This window comes from Sylvia atricapilla, chromosome 5, assembly GCF_009819655.1.
Source record: "Sylvia atricapilla isolate bSylAtr1 chromosome 5, bSylAtr1.pri, whole genome shotgun sequence".
In the NCBI taxonomy this organism is placed as follows: domain Eukaryota; kingdom Metazoa; phylum Chordata; class Aves; order Passeriformes; family Sylviidae; genus Sylvia; species Sylvia atricapilla.
The window spans coordinates 69,872,791-69,895,479 of NC_089144.1; the positions used below are offsets into that span (position 1 = coordinate 69,872,791).

At 45.4% G+C, this 22,689-nt stretch overlaps 3 protein-coding genes across 3 annotated transcripts in view; 1 reads left to right on the top strand and 2 right to left on the bottom strand.

The window, feature by feature from the left end:
• Positions 1–22,689, bottom strand: part of RPL3 (ribosomal protein L3) — a 234,604-nt gene that overhangs the window by 119,194 nt on the left and 92,721 nt on the right. The gene's annotated exons all lie outside the window — the stretch shown is intronic.
• Positions 252–3,352, top strand: ATF4 (activating transcription factor 4). The gene is made up of 3 exons (XM_066320036.1): positions 252–802; positions 1,587–1,901; positions 2,415–3,352. The coding sequence occupies exons 2-3, from the start codon at positions 1,685–1,687 to the stop codon at positions 3,260–3,262; spliced, it is 1,065 nt and encodes a 354-aa protein (XP_066176133.1). The 5' UTR covers positions 252–802; positions 1,587–1,684; the 3' UTR covers positions 3,263–3,352.
• Positions 11,274–13,648, bottom strand: RPS19BP1 (ribosomal protein S19 binding protein 1). Its single transcript, XM_066320039.1, has 4 exons — positions 13,588–13,648; positions 13,360–13,500; positions 13,032–13,129; positions 11,274–11,941 (listed from the first exon to the last, which is right to left on the bottom strand). Exons 1-4 carry the CDS (start codon positions 13,634–13,636, stop codon positions 11,807–11,809), a joined length of 423 nt encoding a protein of 140 aa, XP_066176136.1. The 5' UTR covers positions 13,637–13,648; the 3' UTR covers positions 11,274–11,806.

The following is a 22,689-nucleotide window of genomic DNA, read 5'->3' on the forward strand; positions in this document are numbered from 1 at the left end:
ATTCCTTTCCCTGGGTGCTCGTTCTCGACCGGCTCCCAGCACCATCCTTATTTCCCCCACCCCGTGCGGCCGCCATTTGGCCGCCATTTCCCCGCCCCGCAGCTCCTTCTCCCTCCTTCCCCTCCCCTTTGGTCTGCTCCGGGCCCTGGCCAATAACAGCTCACGGGGCACGCGAACAACTCGCCCGTAGCCAATGAGCGCCGTTCTTCCCACGTGGCGAGCTGCGTGACGTCTCCGCGCGAGCTTCGCGTCTTTGTTGCGGGGAGAATTTCTCCCCTCAAAGCTCTCCGCGGGCGGAACATCCTTAGTCCCTCCGGTCACGTGACACAGTCGCGCCCGAAGGGGGGGCGTGAGGCGCGTATGTATACACCATATAGTCCCTCCACGACTGCCCCGTCCTGTAGCTGTGGTGTCTTGTCGGCGGTTCCTGTGTTTAACCCGTAGCAGAACGGCAGGAGAGAAACCCAGAAAGATAGGCTACAGGCCGCTAGGTCCTGGTGACAGGCAGGTGACGCTTGGCGGAAGGATACCTCACGGTCACAGCTCATTTGGTAAGACGGCTCCTATATAAGGCAGGAACGCCGGCGGTGCCACCTCATTGTTTCCCGTCGCCGAGAGTAGTAGTGGTGTGGCCGTGTCAGTGTGCGCAGCACCTCCCGCGCGGCGCGGACACGAGCAGCCCCCTTCCCCTGGCCGCCATGGCTCTTTAAGGCGGCAGGGCCAGCGGCGGCATCGGCCAGTGCAGCAGGCGCAGCAGCAGCGGCGGCGGCCTCAGCACATCCCCGGCATCTGCAACCATGGCGTGAGTATCGTGTGTGAGGGACAGTTGCTCTCGTGTGTTGAGAGGCGCCCTTTTACCCTTTTAAAGTGGGCTTTTGGGGTGGGCTTATTACGCGTATGGTGTTAGTTGGTATCTCGCGGGGGGAGATACCTAGGTATACCAAAATAATACATAAATTACATAGTTTCGCCAAAGTGGCTGCGAGGTGGGGAGATCCCCGTATAGCTCAGTATCCCGGAGTGCGGCGAGCATTAGAAATAGCAGGAAATGCCATTTCGAAAGAATTTACGAGGAACGTCTTGTTTTTTATCCTTCAAGAAACCTTACTTTAGAAGAATGTGGGATTTTTCTTTCTCTGGGATTTTGATCAGGGAGGGTTTCTTTGCTTTTGGAAGGGGAAGTGCTACTGTACGTAGGAGAAAAAAAAAAAGAGGGTTTTTAGGGGTTTGAGTAAAAGGACCACGTGGTACAATTGCAGACAGATAAACGGGGATTATTATCCATCTGGCAGCAGTGCTGGTATTAAACACTGCAGTAGTACGGCTTTAAGTCAGCCCTTTGAGGCGCGCAGCGCTGCGCCGTGCCGGGGCCGCGGTGGAAACGTGGCAGGACACAAAATGGCGGCGGGAGCGCGAAATGGCGGCGGGTGGGCGGGGCTGGCCCCTGAGGGAGGCGGGGGATGCGCGGCGGCGCAGACATAAAGCCCTGAGATAATCTGTAAAGTTCCGCCCTACTTCTTTAAGGTGCCCCTGCTAGAAAACGTTACTATGGACCAAATACTGATGAGTGTAAGTTCTGTTCACAGGTTTTTCACGGCACCGGACAGCAGCATTGCTGTAGTCGACGAAAAAACCTTCTACCTGTCTACATCCTTTGACGTCAAAGCGTTAAAAGCTGACGAAAATGAGCTTCTTGAACAACGAGATGCTGTTGGGGGATTCAATATCCCCCTTCAGCCAGCCGTGTTCGGTGGCTGAGGAAAGTCTGGGACTCATAGATGACTACCTGGAGGTGGCCGAGCCCCTCAGTTCGCATGGGTTCTCCAGCGACAAGGCTAAGGCAGTCTCCTCCAATTGGCTTGCTGTGGACAGTTTAGGCAACACCATAGATAGCAGCCAGGGTAAGGTATTACTTATTTTCATAAAGGGCGTCAATTACATCGTACCGCAACATTCTAGTTTAAAATAAATTGCTAGGTTTTCATAAATCTGAAGGCAGTCTCCCACGTGTTTACCTGGACTTGGAAAGAGTATGTGCTATGCTGCTTACCCTACACATAATTGGTGGTTGTGGTAAAGCCAACTTATGTTGGCCTTGAAATAATACAGCAGCTGTCAAAGGTAGTGTTTCTTGGCAGAGGTTGAAAAAAAAAACCATGGTTGTATGTTGCAAATGTCTGAATTCTTCTGTCTTTAAATAAGAGGGTTGAAATGTCATAAGAGCTGCCTACATTGTACCCTGCAGTTACTAGGAGCTCAATGAAAGAGTTTTTTTCTGATGGTTTTCTCTTTGTGCTAATACATAAGAGAGGAAAGATGCTGAGATGATAAACTTCTAGATTGTTTTTCAATAAGCTTGAGTTGCACTGTGTGGTGGTTTACTGAAGTGGTAATTTACCTTTTGTATTGCACAGAGGATGCCTTCTCTGGCATGGAGTGGATGGTGGAGAAGATGGATCTGAAGGAATTTGATTTTGATGCCCTGTTAGGTATGGAACATCTGGAAGCCACCGTCTCACCAGACGAGCTGATGGCCGCGTTGGAAGACTCGTGTGATCTATTTAATGCTACCATCCAGGAATTTCACAACAAAGAACTTCCACTGATGAATAATGTAGTCACCCATCTCCCTGAATCCCCAGTTGGAGCAGATCCAATGGCCCCATTGGCGTCCCTTTGGTCTTTACCCCTCTCACCAGGGTCTCTGATTTCCACTCCAGACCACTCATTTAGTTTAGAACTAGGTAGTGAAGTGGATGTTCTGGAAGGAGAAAGAAAGCAGGAGTGCCCCACTGTTGTGGTGGTGATCACCAAGTCTGAGAAGGAGGAGGAGAACCACTCAGATGATAGTGGAATATGCATGAGCCCAGATTCCTACCTGGGAACCCCCCAACACAGCCCCACCAATTCAGTTGGATCCCCCAATGGCAGCCAGTTCCCTGCAGATGCCCCTTGTGGTTCTGTGAGATCCAAACCATACAGTCATCCCGCAGAGAAGGTAGTGTCAGCAAAGGTGAAAGGAGAAAAGAAAATAGATAAGAAGCTGAAAAAGATGGAGCAGAATAAGACAGCTGCCACGCGTTACCGACAGAAGAAGAGGGCAGAGCAGGAGGCACTGTCTGGGGAGTGCAGAGAGTTAGAGCAGAAGAACCAGGCCCTGAAAGAGAAAGCAGATTCCCTTAGTAAGGAAATTCAGTACTTAAAAGATCTGATAGAAGAGGTCCGCAAGGCCAAGGGCAAAAAAACTAGAGTCCCTGAGTAGGGTAGTCAGCAGTGTTGTGTGCATGTATATAAGCTTCGTGCTAAAGCTGTGTATTGTTCTCTAATAAATAATTTTGTAGTAAATGTGCAATGATGTGTGATAAGTGGTACCTGTAAAACCAGTGTGACTTAAACCACGCCTAGACATAAGTACAAGCAGAAGAAGCTATTGTCTGTCTACAGAGTGCAGTGTGTCACTTGTGCTTGTTCTGGGTGGTGGATGCAGTGTAAGTGCAGAGAGTGCTTTGAACTGGAGTGTGTGTAATATGTCTCAGTTTACTGTCCCCCTCCATAATTCACATGTATTTTAAAGTGAGAGGGGATCACACTGAGGTGTCTTAGGGTTTTCAGCAAATTTAAAAAACCATTGAAATGAGATTGGAGAGTCGATGGAAGTATTAAAGTCAGTAATACCATGTGGGAGGTGTGGGTTTTCAGACATGGATGTTTTCTCTGGAGGCAGGAAAAGGGGCCAGGGACAAAATAACAAAAGTTCTGAACGCTGGTTGAAGGCGGCTTGCTAGTAGACAAGTCCAGAGCAAGCACCAGCGTTAACTGCACTTGGGTTTGTCCTGTGCCTGTGGGTCTCCCACTGCCCAAACCATGAGCAGGTGTTGCCTGGTCCTGTCAAATGTGTGAATTGGGCCAGATGGATGGGGTTACTGTAGTGCTCTTACGGATGGGTCACATTCCTTGACCAGTGTGAAAGACTGCCTCTAACGCCAGGCACTGATGAGTTAAATTTTAAACTGCAAACATAAATTTGACTTTATTCAACCAAGGTTATAGCTGAGTTGGTTCATAAGACTGGTTCAGCTCTAGTCGTGCTTCAGCTGTGCAGGGAAGGTACTGGTGTGCTGGAGCAGCGCCTGTGTTTGTGTGGGGGTATTTGGGTTGCTTCAAGACTTGGCATGTGCCATTTTTAAGGACTTCATGTGTGCTCAATTTCCCCCCCCCCCCCCCTCCCGCTGATAGCCCCGTTTATCAGTGCTTAATCCCTCTGGCATGTGGACATATTCATACTGTCTGAGGAGTTCCTTCTTGCTTGCCACTAGTGTGGCTCCCTGAGCTGTCAGGCTCAGGTGCCTGGACATCCCAGCCTGGCTGGTGCACACATTCAGTGCAGTGGCATCAGGGCTCTGGTCCACGCTGGAGTGGGGAGGGAAAAGGTCCTCGAGGAAACCTTGGAGAACGGTTTCTCCAGCTGCAACCTGCCGGGGATCCTGGTCTCTGACATCTGAGCTCCTTACGCCCTCAAGTTAGGGCTGCAGTCCTTCATCTCTGCTCCTTGCTCAAGGCATCAGCTGAGGAGGGGTAACAGCTGCATGCTGGGGAGCTGCTGTGTGAAGGCTGCTGCAGCCGAGGGATAGTGCAGGTGGCTGCTGGCAGCAGGAGCTGATGGCTGCCATGGAGGGCTTGGGAGGCCAGGCCTTTAGTGGCACCTGTCTGCACTTAGAGCTGTGCCCGCGTGGCTGAGTGCTATTTAAATTACAGGAAGAAGGCTCCCTGTCAGGAGTTTGGGCTCATGCCATACAGGGGCCTGGGCGGGATGGTGGATAACCAAGACCCTCCCCTTGGTGTCATAAGACAATTTGAGTAGTCTCAGACCTCCTGGGTAAGGGCATTGCTGACTGTTCACTGTATGAATGGGATGCACTGCAAGCAGGGACAAGGGACTCAGCTGTGATTTAGGAGATAGACCAATGTAATAGGTTTCCTTAGAATCAGCTGCATCAGCCAGGTTGGGCATGAGGATAATTAGAGTCAGAAAAGCCATAAAGTTTTGGTCAAATTTGCACCCAAAATGACATCACACTTGGTCTCAGTTGAGCCACAGAAAACATAGTAACAGTCTATGAGCTGGTGGCTTCCCTGTGTGGGGCAAAATCCTCCTCTCCTCACACGGATTCCCCTTTCCCACCACGGGGCAACCACCTCCTCTTCCCTTAGAGCCATAGCAACTTAGGCTTACGCCTGGCAGCAACCAGGGCTGAGGGATCACCTCCTGTGTTCTGCTGCCTTACTCAGGTCTCCTGAAGCCTGGAAAAATTGTCAGCACATTTATCCCCTCCCCACCCCATGGCAGGGCTGTTTGTGAGCCACTCGTGACTAAAACCAATTTTTCTTCGCGTTCATGCTCTGCAGGTGGACGAGGCAGTGTGTGAGCTGTCTGAGCCAGTAAGTACATGGTTCTGGCTTCTACAGCCCTGCAGAGGTATGCAGGTGCAATTTACCAAATTACACTCACTCCAGGGAGGGAAGATCAGAGCTGGAACAGGCGAGAATGAATGCATGATGCATCCATATTGCTCTGCTCTCTGCAGCCGTGCATGTGCTTTACAGGGCTCCTTGCAGGAGAGTCAGAAACCTGCCCTTAAAGAGCAGTCAGCAGTGTCAGTGCTTGCCGAGGCTCTGAGCTTGTGGCTTTGTAGAGGCAGCCCATATGGCAATCTCATGCAACGCCTGCTGAAATGACGCTGTGTTTCCATATTTAGCAGCTTAGTTAAGATTTCACAAGGGCTGGAGATCAGGGCTGACTCTTCTCTGCATTTTTTATCTAGACTTTTCCTCCAGGCTTCATCATGCCGCTTGGCTCTGCAACCCAGCAGCTTGTCCAGCTTGCAGCAGGAGCCAAGCAACACCCGTCACAAACTCCAGCCCACAAGGGTAAAAAAGTCTGACAGCCTTCTGCCTAATAACTGATTTTATATTTTGCAAACTGCAGGAGCTCTCTCCTTTTTCTCACAGCCCTCACAGAACAAATGTGCTTCAACTGATTCCCTGCAGCTTGCATAGACCATGATACCATGTCCAGAATTAGATTGTAGCACATGAAATGCAGGCTTTACCTATCCCTGGAGGAACCTAGTTCTTCTACATCCTTGGAAACAGTAGAATTCCCCCAATCTGCGTTATATAAAAGCTATTTGAATCTGAAGTTGGCACAGCTGATGGGATTTCTGTCTCAGTTATTTCTCCTCTGAATTAAGGGCAGTGAAGTAGACTTCACACGCACAGCGTGCATTACCCTCAGGCTCTGATCCCTCAGCCAATTTTGTGCTTCATGGTAAATAGGAGTCCAATATTCCCCCACATAACCAAACAACCTCTTACAGTTCACTGCTCACAAAGCCTCTTCTCACAAGCTTGTTTCTGCTGTTATCACAATATTTATAACTGCCTTCCACTTCACCCTGCCTTTAGAGAAACCCAGGTGCATGCCCTTCTCTTTCAAAAGGAAAAGGGGAAACCATCACTGCTGACAACTTCTTCACATGCCTGTGTGGAGAATCAGATGCACCTTTGCAGCACGCTTACAAAAATAAATACACAGCTGCAGTTTGGGGAATGAAGAAGGAACGATGATAAAATCTTTCAAATAGCTTTTGCCCTGGCAGAAAGCCCAGAAATAGCTGCAAGGACAGGCTGTCCTTTGGGAGATAAATGCTCCTCCAGTGCTCCCAAGCTAGACTACATAGAAAGAAAATGTGGCTTATTTTGATGCAAACAATTTCACACAGTGGTAGTCCATCATCTTTTTTGAGGAGTGGGAAATCTATACATTTTTGGCCAGAAGAATACCAGTTTTCTTTATCTTCCCATAGACCTAGGCCTTAAAAAAAAACCCAAACCCTAAACAAACCCATAAAAAACAAACAGGATCTCTATTGTCCTTCCTTTAGGCATAATTTCCATTTTGTGCATATTAATTTTTTCTTAGTATGGTCCAAGTAGCTTCTAGGGATATCCTACCTTCCTCTGTCCTGCTGTATTCACCGGCTTGCCACTCCTGTTACACTTCATTTCCAGTGCAAAGGCCATCTTAGGGTCTTACCATGAGCATCCCTTGCTGGGCCAGTTTTCAACTTTCCAGTTGAAATGCTTCAGGCCCTGTGAATTAACAGAAGAATTCAGTCCCCTGACCTAGGCAATAGTATTTTGGCTGCTCAGATATCCCAGGTATGCTGCCTTTGCATTATTTTCAGTGCACTCATGCAGTGTCATAAGTGAATGAAGTCACCAAATGAAGGAAGCTGGCTGCGCCCAGAAGCTCCAGTTTCCCTGTTACAGAGGTGCACGCTCTCCAAGAGATGGCCAGCACCTTCTTATTTCTCCTTCAGCTGTTCTCTTCCTCTTTTGCACACACACTCCCTTTTAAGGTGGCAGGAGCAAGTCCCGGGTGCAGCAGATGCATTAGTTTAATTTATATAGGGCAGAGAATCTCCTAATCCTGAAACTCCTCTGCATCTCCATTGCAGTGTGCAGGCTGGTGGAGAAAGAACCCTAGTCTTTGGCTCCCATTGAAGGAGACAAATCATCTTGCTGGTATGCAAACGGTGCAGCTCAGTACAGACCAGCTTTGCTACGTTACTGCTTAGCCCTGCCAACAGCTTATTCCTTCAGAAAAAGGTGTGTAACCCTTAGACAGCTGCAGAGCAAACTTCATGCTTTTTGTGTCCCCTGCCCCCACCAGTTAGTGGTTGTCTCTGTTTAATCCTATTTAACATAACTACAGATAGACATGCAAACCTTTAATCCCTCTCCAACCTACCAACCTTTCACCCTGCCTTGGCTGGAGTTCCACATTTTAAGCTGTAAGCAGACATTAGGCAGTCTGCCTTCTTTCACACTTCTCATTTCGACTTGAATTTATAGGTCTTTTTGTCTCAAAATGAGGAACTTCCTTTCGCTGTAAGTTTTCTGAGTTAGTCAGGGCCTTGCTGCTCTGCACTCTTTTTACAATAATCAGTCCCCTTCCTGAGGCATTCAGGAGCCTCTAAGTTCTGTAGATGCTGATGCTGTGTTGATCATCAGCAAGACTGAAATGTAAGGCAGTCATGGAAAGAAACACCAGAGGGTAAGATTGGCTAAGGTTTTTAGGACCCTAACCCTAGCTCTTGATTTTCTCCTACAGCTTTTTTAGTGTTTTCAATATCATCTGCCTAAGCAAGTTCATTGGCAGCCAGGTTGGTTACTGCTAAGTCATTTCATAGGCAAGTTGGTGTCCTGAACAAACATGTTTTCTTGGTTTACTTTTGCAGTCATCCCCTCTCTGACATGCACACAGTGCAGGTAGTAGCTGTTGTTGCTTTCTGTGGTAAGAAGTGAAGACTTACTCATACAGCAGAGGCTGTATGAGCTTACATTAGTTTGTACCCACTGGAACAAATTTCCTTTTTTTGCTTTCCATTCACATAACAAGGGAGCAATAGGCCACTAAGAGGCTTGATGAATCTTATTCACACTAAGCTAGCTCAAGGCTGAGCACCCGGGAACTATTTTGAACAGTTTCCCTGGAAAGGTTCTACCACACTAATAACACTCCAGAGCTTTTATTCATATTAAAGCTGCTGCTACTGCCACCCGTTCTGACTCCCTGCTGCATGTGGGTGGAGATGCCCTGTAAGATGGCACCCTCACCATTCTCCAGCTCAGCTACCTATTTTCTGCTGCAGGATGCTCAGCTGGTGTTGCAGAGCTGGGAAGGGAGCCAGCAGCCTGATGAGCTCAGTGAGCACACGGCGTCGGCCCAGCAGCACGGGGACACGTCCCTGTGCTGCCACTCACAGATGTGCAGGAAAAAAATGCTGTCCAGCAGGTCTAAAGGTTGTTGTGGCCCACAGCCTGTCAGCTTCCAGCGTGGGAAACAGCTTGGAGGCCAACTAGGAAAAGTTACAGCAGCTGCTGCTTCCGTAACCTCTTCTTGTCCCCTCCAGCAGGCAGCGAAGTCACAGAATCATAGAATGGTTTGGGTTGGAAGGGACCTTGGAGATCATCTCATTCCAACCCTCCTGGCCAGGGACACCTTCATCTAGAGCAGGTTGCTCGAAGCCCCATCCTGCCTGGCCTCAAAACACTTACAGGGATCTCCCAGGGTCCCAGCTGGCATCCTCTGGGCATGGCTAGACAGACAGCTGGGAGTATGAGAAGGTGCTTGGCTTTAGCTTAACACTAGGCACGTGCAACAGGCTGGTACCTGTTCTTCCCTCTCCTTTGAAGACATTGCCCTCGTGGGGCACCACCTGTCCTTATCTACCCAGTATTCAGGTGGCAGTGCTTTTCTTTCCTAAGAGCTCATACCCTGATAGAGGTGGAAAGTCAAGGCTGCGTGTTAGATCTTTGCCCTTGAAAATGGTATCTCTAGAGCCACCATTCACTGCTGCTTCTTTTTCCTTTCTCACACAAAATAGTTTAATTTATTGAAGGATGCTGTTGACTCTACAATCAGGTTTAGTTTCAAATGGCAAAATTCAGTCTGTCAGGTAGCTTCACCTTCCTTGACAAACATAATGTCTCAAGAAGTGTGTTGATAACTTGTGCTTGCCTGAATAGTTTTTCCAGCCAGTAATGAGAGCTGCCACCCACTTTTGAAACTCCACTAGTCTGGCTGTTATTATCCATGTGGAGAACTGCTCTGGGCTTCACTTTTAAGTTCCTCATTAACTTTGAAACAAGAGCTTTCCTGTTGCTTACATTTGCAAACAAACGGGCAGGGTTTTGTACAAAGAGAGTGAACTGCACTACCCTCCTGCCCTTTTCTGGAGCAAGGAAGGATGGCTTTGCTTCCCTTAGCCTGTGGGAGAAGGGCCCAGGAACTGAACAACCACAGAAACAAGGGTGTGTAGGAGGAATGGGTAGGGGAGGAGCAGCAGAGGACATGAAGGACTTCTGTAGGGTCATGGGAAATGCCAAATACTGAAGACAAAGGTTTAAAACAAAATAATACCCCAGAAATCTACCTCATTCAGTCCAGTTGTGACACAGCCAGCTTTTTCACAGAGTTAATTATCCTCATGATAGCTCCACACAGAGCTGCTTGTGTTAAGCCAATTCACACGCACTGCAGCAGGCACAGAGTTCAGAAGTTTTAGGGAGACATGTACTAAATATACATTTTGCTCACCTATTTTTTCAAACAATAGTTCTTCCATTCTTTTAATAAACTTTTCTTTTTTTCTTTTTTTACGTTTTTTACTTTTTGGAAGCAAGAACAAACAAACAAAAAGGGAACTGTTCTCTGAACTGTTCTCTATTTACCGCTTTTGGCTGCAGATAGTTGAACCTGATCCTATTACAAGAAATCCCCTCCCACGTGCTGTTACCCAATTTCCAGTACGTACACTTCAGTACCTTCACTATTTATTTCCCCTCTCTGGATCTCATACATCCAAGTGGCTTTTCCTCCTATGCAGACAAGAGGAAAAGAACTCAACAGAGGAGGCACAGACTTGTGAAGACAGCACCAGGAACTATAATCAGAGGGCAGGGAAAGGATAAGTGAATTCCTGCCTGGGCTGGCATCAAGTAGCTGCTGCTCAGGTCAGACAGGCTCCTTGTAATCAACCCCTGAACTTAACCAAAGTTTGGCATTAGTCCTTCTCCTTACCTCTTTTATTTCCCCCCCCCCCCCCCAAGGGAACACATTTCCCATGTTCTTAGGTAAGGGGCAGGAAAAGACAGTGGCAGACCTTCCCAGAACACTGAGTGGTTTAGTCAGGAAGTTTCTGGAACAACACTTCCACCTGCTGGGCCTTCTGTTTGTTACAGCTGGGAACTTTGTGGCAGTCTTGGAGAAAACAACTTCCCTTCAAGCCAGCACCACAAGCTAAGACTCGGATTTTAATCTGATGCCAAGACTAACATCTGTGTCACAAGCCCTCTTGGCTACAGGACCCAGCAACACTCAGCACTGGTGCCCTGCTGGCATGGCTAAATCTCTGGTGGGACACTGCTATAAAGATTCAAAGGACAATTTTCTCCATGTGAGAGCTCTTCCTTGGAAAGAAGGAAGATTATGAGTAGTCAAAATTGAGGAGTCACCTCCATTCCAACCTGCACTTTTTGAAGGCCTAAGCATGTCAGAGAGATGATTTAATATATGTGTTAACAATAATTGGAGAGGCCATTCACACAACTGAGTCATCCTAAAGAGAGGAATGCTTGGATCATAGCAGTGACATGGTTCATCTTCATCACCTGTCATAATAATCACTACTACAGAGGCACAGAGATAGCATCTGCAACAATTATTTAATCAAATGACATATAAAAAGTTTTTGCAATGACTGACAGACCTGACAGGGGCTGTAATAAAAAACCCAAACTCCAGGGTTACTCAAGTTTAACAGTCTTTCAAAGCATCCTTCCCTTCATAATGCTGGTCCAAAACATTTCTCCATTCAGATACAGTACTTTCAATGCTCCCTGACAAGTAACACTGGTACCAGGTGCCTTATATTCTGAGGAAGGGGAAAAAAAAGGTTTTTATTTGGCTTGGTCCACCCTTCTACACCAAGAATGCAAGACATGCTGGCTTCAGGAAGTTAGTTAATTATAAGGACAACACACCTCAGAGCCAAGAGCACCTCTGTGGCTTTAGCTGGCCAGCAACAAGATCTGCCCAGATGCAGAGCTGCTCTGCCAGTCCCACACAGAGGCACATCCCACATGCCATCTCAAACACGCCAAGGAAACGCCCGGGCCTGTGAGCCAAACTGGAGAAGCTGCAGAAAGACGGGAGCTGCAAAAATCCCTGTCATGACGTTTATGGGACCCCAAAGTATTCCCTCTCAAATTTACGGAAGTCTTCCTCAGTAAACACAGTGCCTTCGGGCTTCTTCTTTTCTGTCTTCTCTGGAGGCTGGTCTTTGGACTTCCTGCCTCTGTTCTGAGCAAGAACCTTCAGACAATACAGAAATGGAAAAAACAGTCATTGTTATCCAGACTAAAGCACAAAACAGCGATTTTCAAGCTCGCCTGCAGCATCCCTGCTGTTCTACAAAACCCCTGCTTATCTTCCAGAGTTCCTCCAAAGAAAATTGAGAAGCAAACCACCGATGTTAACCAAAGCAGGTCATTGGGACAACAGCAGATACCAACTTGTTATTTGGAATCAAATATTTAAACTATTTTCTAGTAATTGTCACAGAGATAAGAACATTGATTTCATTCCAGAACTTTCTGAAACTATGACTTTTGTTTTTATCCCCTCTCTCCATGACACAAACCAAAAAACCAACAAGCTGCTGGAATTCCCTCTGCATTTTCTAATACACTGTCACCTCCTGTCACAATCTCCAGCCTGAGAAACACTGGCCTAAACCACTTTGTTTATGTAAGTTAACAGCCTGTATTTCATAAAAATAGCACAAGATTCTAGCAATGTCAGCTATTCTTCTCTTCAAATCCTGGCGTGAGACTACATTTTGGGGAAGACCATTCAAGAAATTCTCAAGTTATGAGAAACAGCATTTAAGAGACTGAGTAATTCCTATTACATAAGCCAGCAGCACATCTGGTTCCTCGTTAATCAGCCTCCAGCTACAGAGAAGGCCAGTTTGAGCTACAGTAAGGAGAACGTCTGAACCAGGGCATCTCTGCCAGCTGAAACTATGAAACATCTTTGGTAATTAAGAAAAGCCAACAGCTGTCAGGATATTTTGATGAACCTGGTGTAGTGGGTGGCATTCCTTCCTATGGCAGGATGATTTGAAGGGAATGCTCTTTTAAGGTCCCTTCCCACCCAAACCATTCTACGATTCTTTGATTTTGACTAGTATCACTAAACATCACAGGGAGCAACATATCAACAACAGTTTAAAGCTTAGTAAGTAATTTTGCCAGGGCACACAGAAATTCCTCAAGGCTATCTGTAGACAGAAACTTGACTCTCTTGTGCAAGGTATAAATCTGGAAGATCAGGGATGATTCCCATTCACTTGTGCTCCTCAGTGGAAACAGATGTCCCCCGACAGAAATTACACTCTTACTTGTTCTGTGACGGCTTTGTCAGCAACAAGTCGCCCCTTTAACATGTACTGCAGGTTTTCTCTCAAGTGATTCACAGGCTTCTTCTTACGGTACTCCTCTGGGGCAAAGCAAAAAAGAACAAAACGCATCAGCTGCTCATCCAGGCAGCTCACAAGGAAAATCATAGGAGCATCAGCAAAGCCCCGGGGAAAAGGCACCGCTACAGCTCAGAGATGGGGGGGCGCCCACAAACGAGGCCGTGTTTAAGTGAGCGACACCAAGAGGAGAACGGGACGGGACGGACACAGCAATCCTCGGTGCGAGGGCTCTGGAGGGGTCGGGACTCACCTATTGCCGACTTCACGACTCTGCCCTTGACCGTGGCCTTGTTCCTGCCGGGCTCCGGTGCCCTCTTCCTCCGCCTCGCCGCGCCCGCCGCCCTGAGGCCGGCCCGGCCTCGCTGGAGTCCCGGCGGTACCTTCGCCCGGCCTGCAACGGGAAGAGGGACGGAGTGACTGCAGCCGTACCGGGGAGCCCCACTGTGCCCGCCCGCACATCGCGGCCCCGCGGCCTCACCCGGCGGCTCCAGCAGCTCCAGGCCGCGGCGCAGCAGCGATGCCGACATGGCGGCGGCGCGCTCCCGACATGGCGGCGGCGCGCTCCCGACATGGCGGCGGCGCGCTCCCAACATGGCGGCGGCGCGCTCCCAACATGGCGGCGGCGCGCTCCCCCCCGGCCCCACAGCGCCCCCCCGAGGCCCGGCGGGCACGCGCGTCCCTGAGGGGCGGCAAACCGGGCCCCGCAAACCGGGCCCCGCAAACCGGGCCCCGCAAACCGGGCCCCGCAAACCGGGCCCCGCAGCCTTGAGGACGGGCTGCTGCCGGTTCTCCCCGGCCACAGCACGCACAGCAGCGGCCGTGAGGTAAAACAGAGGAATTGTCACCTCAAAACGAGGCAGAACTTGGCGTTTAAGGCGGCAAAGCGCTGGAACAGGCTGCCCACGGAGGTCGTGGAGTCTCCGTCTCTGGAGACATTCAAAGTCATCTGGACGTGCTCCTGTGTCATCTGCTCTGGGTGACCCTGATTTGGCAGACACTGGGGCTAGATTATGTGAATATCAAAGTTCTCTTTAAATCAGGATGTTCTTTTATGCAAGCTCTTTGAATGTTTTTGTAGTGGGTTGAGAGCTGGCCAAATGCAGTGACCCTACTAAAATTATTTATTCAACAAAGTGCCCACAAGCACAAAGGATGAATAATAGGAAACAATAAAGCCTCTCGTTCTGGAGTGAGATGGTAAATTAAGGCAGTCCTTGCTGTGGGTGTAGCTCCACTCCATCAGTCCCTTACTCAGCTTAGATATTAATTTTGAAGAATTAAGGACTTTAGTTAAACTAGATATTGCTGACGTAGACTTCCCTTTACTAACTAGACATTGTTGAGGTAAACGTCCCTTTTTTTAACATAAGCCGGATTTAAGGAACTGATAAATCAGGAGACCTGTCAACTTAATCAATAGACTCCAAGAACACAATGTGATCATAAATCAGATAGTCTTGAGAAAACAGGATCCAGGTGTCACCAACACTAAAAGGTTAAAAAGTCAAGGCGAGGAAGACGCATCTTACTCCATCATTTTGAGACCCCACCCCATAAGAAGGACCACCAACCCATTTCAAAGAACAAACTACGCATGCTTAATTGCTTTTTGGCTAATTACCATACAAAGCGGGGAATGGGATGGACCAGAGTTATGAATATGCATTTGTGTTTTGGGTATTCAACACTTTTGTACATAAAAAGACCCTGTGATCATCTGTGAATGGCACGTGTGTATTCGGGAGCTATCCCGCACGCTGCCCGGCGTCGTAATAAACATACACTTTCTAACTTCAAACTGTTAGAGAGTCTTGGTCCGTCATAGTTGGATATCGGTATTAGATCAATATCCATATTTTTTTTAACAAATCACAGCCCTGCGGAGTCCAGGCCCCGGTGGGCTGAAGGTGCCAGCTCTTGGGGCTCCTCTGGGTCCTTCAGTCCAGAGCAGCTTTAAACAGCCCCAAGGAAAAGGGGAAAAAAACAAAAAAACCCCAAAACAGCGCAGGAAGCTTCTCTGCCTCAGCTAGCTAAACTAAATGCAAAAAGAGATTTCTGTCCCGCTGCTGTCCATGCGTCAGATGAATACTTGCTGAAGAAGGAATGCAGAGTCATTTATTAAAAAAATATGGATATTGATCTAATACCAATATCCAACTATGACGGACCAAGACTCTCTAACAGTTTGAAGTTAGAAAGTGTCTGTTTATTACGCCGGGCAGCGTGTGGGATAGCTCCCAAATACACACCACAATTTACAGATGATCACAGGGTCTTTTTATGTACAAAAATGTTGAATACCCAAAACACAAATGCATATTCATGACTCTGGTCCATCCCATTCCCCACTTTGTATCGTAATTAGCCAAAAAGCAATTAAGCATGGGTAGTTTGTTTTTTGAAATGGGTCGGTGGTCCTTCTTATGGGGCGGGGTCTCAAAATGATGAAGTAAGATGGGTCTTCCTCGCTTTGACTTTTTAACCTTTCAGTGTTGCGTGACAACTGAATCCTGTTTTCTCAAAACTATCTGATTTATGATTATATTGTATTCTTGGAGTGTATTGATTAGTCAGAAAACACAAACAAAAGTTGACAGGACTCTTGATTTATCAGTCCCTTAAATTCAGCTTCTGTTAACAAAGGGAAGTTTATCTATCTTACCTCAGCAATATCTAGTTTAGCTAAAATCCTTAATTCCTTAAAATTAATGTCTCACAGAGGAGTGAACACTGTTTTCTCACAATGCTAATCAGGAAGAAAAAAGACTTAATCGGTGCAACAGGCAGCAGCCAGCATCCTTTAGTCAAGGACATCCAGGAACTAACAAACTTTAAGGAGTTAGTAAGTCAAGATGTTCTGTGTCAATAAAACAGATAACAGTTATCATTCCTTACTCAGCCATATCCCAGAAGTAACATTTAAGGATGTAGTAAATCAAGATGTTGATGTATGTCTATGTGTACCTTGCTAACTTGGCAAAATACTCAAGGTCCATGTATGTTCTCTATAATACTAAAAGTCATGCCTAAAGGTCAAAAAGACTCCTGCCGAGGGGAAGGCCCTTCCCCTGAGCCTACATAGAAATTTATTTGGGTTATGTAATTACTCCTGCTAACTCATCACAACACAGGGGCTGCAATTGGAAAGTTACAGTCCCTGAATTTCAATGTAGAAATGATGGTGTGGAAAGTCTGGTGGGTGTGCTTGGTTTAGGGAATGTCACTGAGCACCCGGGCTTACACAACTCTGAAATAAGTACTCAAGTCTCTCATAAGTGTGTAATTGTTGGCTTGTTGCACACTGGATAATGAATCTGATTTTGTGGAAAACACAAGGGGTCCTGCCATCACGGGCCAAGAGGAAAGGGGGTGGTGTCATGTTTTCTCTCAGCAAGGCCCCAAAATCCAGATTTAACTGTGCTAGGCTCATCAGGCAGAGAGGTTGACTCTGCCCTAAATTGCGTCTATTATTCAGGGTTACTTTAGTCTATTTGTTTAAAGCTTTCTTCTCTAGTTTTCATCCCTCATGCTAATGTCTGCTAAATTTAGCTATCATTTGAATAAAGCTTATTCAATTATAGCCAGTGCTGCCGGTACCAAGCTGACACTGGAGGAGGAAAGAGGTTTGTTCTCACTTAGGCATGTCCTGCAGGGAGAAAGGGATACAAATGGCTCTGATTGTTTCTCATAGTAATGATCTGTAGCAGGGACCAATGCCAGTTAAACCTCTGTGTAGTAAAAGACAGTTGTTCTCTGTAAATTGTTCTCTAGCCCCTGCAGGTGTCACCTCAATGCCTGTCTTTTATTGTTCCTTCTCTTCTGAATCCCTCCCTGGATGGATAGCAGCATCCTGTGTCAGTTTCTGCTAATGCTGCTAATACATTTTTATGGACAGGACTTATGTGGTGCCTGGTCCTGGCTTCAGAACTGGGGAACATTAACCATTTATGGCCAGTTCAGCATGTCACTTCTCACTCTTAGTTTTCCCTTTAATGAGCTAAATTTTAAAATTGATTTGGAGGGACAGTCACCGGATATGTGACGCAGAACACTTCTCTATTTTCTTGTTTACTGTTAGTAGCTGGTGGAAAATTGAACCTGCTCAGCTCTTATTTGCTGCCAGACTTGTCCTTCCAGTTGTGTAAAGACTCACAAAGCTACAAAGACATTATTGTAGCTTTGTGAAGAAGCTGAACAAGCAATGACTTAACAGCCTATTGCTGAAATTGAAGAAAGCAATAAAGAATATTATAGTCAGCCGAAAAGTTGTAACTGCTTGTATATTCATATAATCTTCATCTTGGTCAGACAGAGATAAATGATAGCTGCCAATGCTGTGTATTTTCAAAAATACTTAATCAGTCAAATACTTCCTTTAACCCCTAAAATACAATTTATAGGTTCTGTGTAAGCTGTTTGTGGTTTCATATCGCACAGTATATTCAGGACAGCTTATCCTCCTGATTAAACACTATATTTGTATCATTTATTAGGAACACCTAATACTTTGTTACATATGCTTTTTGCCAGAACAGTGCAACCTCATAAATGCCTTATGCAGGCATCTGATGCAAAATCATCTTTTGTTACTAACGCTGCAAAACATGTTTAACAAATTAGTGTGATAGAAGCTGCAGTGATTTATATGTCCATGGGACATATCCCCTTTCCTACCTTAAAAGTAAACCATTTCCATCTCATTTCCATTTCTGTTGTGCCAATTAATAATGCTCTTAGTTATGTAGGTGTCTCAGAAAATCTGACTCTCTTCTTATTAAACACTTTCAGTAGCAAGGACCCATAATACAGGCAACTCCTCCTTTGACCAACAAGGCTGCATGCAGACCTGCTGTGATTTTAGTCAGCAATTACCTGCAGAATAAAATTTAATGAGCACACAGGGGTCACTTTGCTGAAGAGGGAAGGCAAGGGACGTTCTTTAACTGCATTCACAGTCTCCTGCCTCAGAGTCTGGTCAGGCTCTTGAAACTGGTTAGTTCACCAAGAAGTTAGATGGATGTACACTTTATGGTTTGACGTATTCCCCAGATTTGGGTCTGTTGTTGAAGATCATGGTCTAACCTAGGCTGTGGGTTTTTGAACGCTGTGAAATGATGTACCTATTATTAATGCATTACATTTCTTTGTCTCCTTTCAACGGGATCTGGCAGCTTTTCTCGGGCATGAGCATTGCTGTGTCTCCTGACTGCATTTTGGTGCTTGGCCTTACCAGATGAGGCAATTACAGCATTTGTCCTGTTTTTCTGCCAGGTGACTCTAGTACAACCAACACTTGCCACACTCCTGGAGACAGAGGTGCAGAGTCTTCCTTTGCTCTTTGACCTTAATAGAGAATTATACTCACATATTTTCCTTGCACTGCTAAACAAGATAAATTTGTTGGCTTATATTAGGAATGTAAAAGAATCTCTTAATATGAACTGGTTTTTGTCTGTATAGTATATGTTACTTCTACTATAGCTGTAGAATGTGGGCATTTGGATTACATAATGTCTTCCCCATGTTGTAAACTGTAAAATAACCTCTGCTGACCTTAGATTAAGTCAACTACCTGCTTCTGATAAATCTGCTTTCTGCTGAGCACAGCATATGAAATGCTGTATTTTTCTTTACACAAGCTTTCATGGCTTTATCAGTCGCTCAGTGGTGATATGCTCTTTGTGTCATCATGATATATACATCTATCTATACCTTTCTTTTACTCAGTCACTGTTGAAAGCAGCTGAGCAGACCCTACAAATATCTTTTCCAGGCTAGTATGTTCTATTAAAAAAGTTAATGTTATGAGACTTTGTCTATGTCAGTAAAAAACCAACCAACCAACCAAACAAAAAAACCCACAAAACAAAACCCCCAGTATTTCATTGTACTGTTTTAAAGCCTCTATTCAAATTAAAATTTCATCCAATATGAATAAAATTAAAATTTCATCACTTTGGAATCCCTCAAAAATCAGTTCAGTTAGCTCTTTGAAGCACTTTGGTGACAAAATGAATGCCATATGGTCTTCATTTAAATGTATAACATCCAAATAAATCACTATCTTAGAGCCTGAATAATCTAGATGGCAAAAACCACAGGTGCTGCATTTTTGATTGAGAATGCCTTTCTTTTTGAGATTTAAGCTGTTTTTGAAAGCTCCCTAGTGGAGTGCACTAGTCTGTGGCTGGACAGATAAGTTTGGCCATATGAGACCCCCAAACTTGACGAGCCTAAAAATAAATCAAGTCCCTAAGTGAAAAATAATGAGATGAATTTGGACACAGAGACCTCAACCAATCCCTTCCACCCCTAAATGCAGATATATCATTGGCCAGGGAGCTGGGCAGGGTTAAAACTCAGACCAATCCATTGTCTAGATCCAGGAGTTTTGAACTCCCTGTATAAGGAAGAACAATAAAACATGCTGTTTGTTGAAAACTCAGTGAGTTTGTGTCATTTCGGTCTCCAGCCAACAGCCCCTAACTTAATACTTCCTGATGCTAATGTTCATGTTTTATAGCTTTAAATCTCATGCCTCAGTGGGTAGCTGGCTTTTCAATTACTAAATAACCCAGCCTACAGATCAGTTGGAGTTTTAAGTAATTTCTATATGTGAATATTATCAGTTCACTTTCTGCTTGTTTTCTTATGGCATTGAAAAATGGTAATTTTTTCTGCTTGAATATGCAGATAAAATTCCTGGTTCATTTTGGAGCAACTGTTATTTCCCTATTATTCTGGGCTTTGGAAGACATCTGATTTAGCTTGTTCCACTCTATTATTCTGTATTACATGCTAACAAAGAGATACCTGATATTCATGTCTAATCATACTGCTGTCTGTGGCAATTCATAGTAGCTGTCTCTTTGCTCTTACTTTATGTTCCAGCTTCTGGATTCAGGGGCTCACTCTGAAGGAGTGTTGTGAAGGATGTGAAAAAACAGAAGCTAAGGGCAGCATTAGAAGTAAAATATAACAGTCACAAGCATTTGTTTAATTTAGGGTTTTTTAAAAAAAACCAAGCCGTGATTTTGGGGAATGGGATCCTGATGTCTGAACTCTTGGTATGGTCCACACTGACACATATGTCTGTATTGTCTCTTCCAAAATGAATCAGACTGATTTGCAAGCTGTTTTATGGCAGGCTTTCACCTCAGCATGTTTCTTCACATTTGGATTATGGAATGTGCTTTACTTTAAGCAGCTGTCCAATCCTACCACTTTCCATATTCTCTATTTTCTCTTGAACAGTAATACCCAGCGCTGCTGCCATTAATATTTAGCTCTGTTTTCCAACCTGAAGCAGTTTGTGCTGTGGTCATCATTCCTACAAAGAGCCATGGATCACTGCCTGCCCTGTACCTCAAGTGCATAGGAACTTTTGTCCTTTAACAGTGTGACATGTCTTTGAAAAGCAATTTAACTGTCCAGCCTACTGAATTTGAACAAGGGCTGGGCTTTGATTAATACTTTTGAATGCATAAGTATCTAGTTATTTTAGACTGACAGAAAGTATTTTATTCTGTTTTTGTTTGTTTGTTAGTTTTTTTTCTTTGTTCTGTTTTTGGTGTTTTGTTTGTTTGTTTGTTTTTGTTTTTAATTCATTGCAAACATCTACCTCTTCCATTCACTTTTCAGTGACCTGTTCCGGTTCACCAAGAATTTGGCTCTGCCTTGCACAGGATCTGTGGATAATGTTGGAGCAGGTTAAGATTAAATCAGCTTCCCACTGTACAAGATGCTGTAGCAAGAAATGAACTCTGCCCCTGAACAAGACTTCCTATACAGAGGAGATAAGGAAACACAAAGATTAAGCAACTCTCAACATCCTTGTCCTCTACCTGTTGGGTTTTTTTCCCTCCAAGTGGGAAGAGAACAAGCATCAGTACAGTAGCTCTGCTGGTACTGTAAGAGCACATTTTGTAGATAGAAGAAATATTTTTAGGTACAACAAATGTTGTATTTGGAAAAAGAACCCAAACAAACCCTTCTCCAGGGCTCAGAATACCAGAAGAAAGCACTTTTCTAGTAATAATTTACATATAATACAGAGTTGGTATCATGAAGCTTTTGCGGCCAGAAAAATGGGTTTGAGCATCCAGACCCACAAAAATGCTTGAAAGTCCAATGCCCTCACAGTTTCTATTTTTCCTTGAAGGTAAAATTCTCTTCAGAAAGCATCTGCTGGTCTTGCATACCTCCTAGAGTGGAACAGGCAAAGCAGTGCTGCAGCTGGAGGGGAACAATTTCTTTCTCTGTTTCCCACTGCTATCCTTAACTGCCAAAAGGATGAAGGAGTAGAAGGATCTCAGGCCTCAGAGTGACTGACTTTTCTCTGTTCCTTCTGTGGGCCATGGGAGTGGTTTCTTCCTCCTACTCTCCCCACTTATTTAATTCCTGCAGCGTTGGCTCTGGGAGAAAGTGGCAGACCTCACTGCCACTGTTTCCCTCAATTTGAAAGACCAAAACATATCCTGCTGTAGTTGCTTTTCTTTTTCTCTGAGAACATGATAAAGATCCTTTGGAGCAGGGATGGGCCTGAGTGAACAAAATATAGGGGAGCTATGGACCAGGAACTGCTAAATGCTGGAGAGCAGGTGTAACAGATGGCAGACACAGGCAGGAGCAAAAGCAGGGCTTGGAGGGAGAACGAGTTTGCTTTGTAGATTTTCAGGGTGAAGGCAAAGCATTGTAGAAAGGTGAGTAAATTGGGGGCAACACTTATTGCCACACGTACACTTCAGGAACTACTGAAAACTTGAGAGATTTAGGCCCCTATTCTGCTTATTTGGGACCTGACTTGTTAATTTTTGTGGGTTTGGGTCACTGGCACTGCTGGGTCAGAAGTTTAGAGCTGTTTCATGGAAGTCTTTAGAGACTCTTGCAGGGCGTCTTCCTGTGTTATTTTGGAACTTACAGTTAGTGTGGGTTTGACAAGACTTACATCAGCATCTGAACCTCCAAGTTTACCTGGACCTTTGTTTTACTTTTAAATCAGCTTCAAGCCACTGGACCGTTACTTGCTGACTTTAGTTTTTTATTTTCTTGCTTCTCTTTTTTTCCTTTTAGGCTTCTAGAATTGATCTTTCTCTTTTAAATTGCAGACTGACCTCCCTGGTTGACACTTGGCCTTCTGTTATTTCACTTTTGGCATTCCATTTACCCTTTATTCCTCCCTTACATTGTTTCTTTCCTGTTTTGTGGCTTTCTTTTGTGTTTTAGTCAGAAATACAGGTCTTCCATGCCACAATCTGAGAAATTCAGACCCCAAAATTTCCCCACTGAATACAGAGGAAATGGACAGAAACTGAAATGAGGACTTTGGGGCAAGGTTCAGTATATAACGTTCTTTAACTAGAGGGATTTGTAAAAAGGCAGTATTTCTCTGCTCTGGAAATATTGTGGCCTTTGAGGAAATAAATACTTGTTTCTTCAAAGAAGGATGTATTTCATGCCGGTTACAGTGGAATTAATGATTTCTCATGTGAAGAGCTTGGAAATACACAGAGAAGAGGTTGCATTAGAGCTGACAGCTTGTGTGTCCTCATGCTGCATAGATGTGAAACTGGGGAATGTC

Bases quoted from the DNA above. Each gene is read 5' to 3' on its own strand.
- ATF4 (XM_066320036.1), top strand. From the start codon at position 1,685: ATGAGCTTCTTGAACAACGAGATGCTGTTGGGGGATTCAATATCCCCC. The intron at 1,902-2,414 runs GTAAGGTATTAC...TGTATTGCACAG, and splicing joins CACCATAGATAGCAGCCAGG to AGGATGCCTTCTCTGGCATG.
- RPS19BP1 (XM_066320039.1), bottom strand. From the start codon at position 13,636: ATGTCGGCATCGCTGCTGCGCCGCGGCCTGGAGCTGCTGGAGCCGCCG. The intron at 13,130-13,359 runs GTGAGTCCCGAC...GCTTTGCCCCAG, and splicing joins AGTCGTGAAGTCGGCAATAG to AGGAGTACCGTAAGAAGAAG. The intron at 11,942-13,031 runs GTAAGAGTGTAA...TATTGTCTGAAG, and splicing joins ACAAAGCCGTCACAGAACAA to GTTCTTGCTCAGAACAGAGG.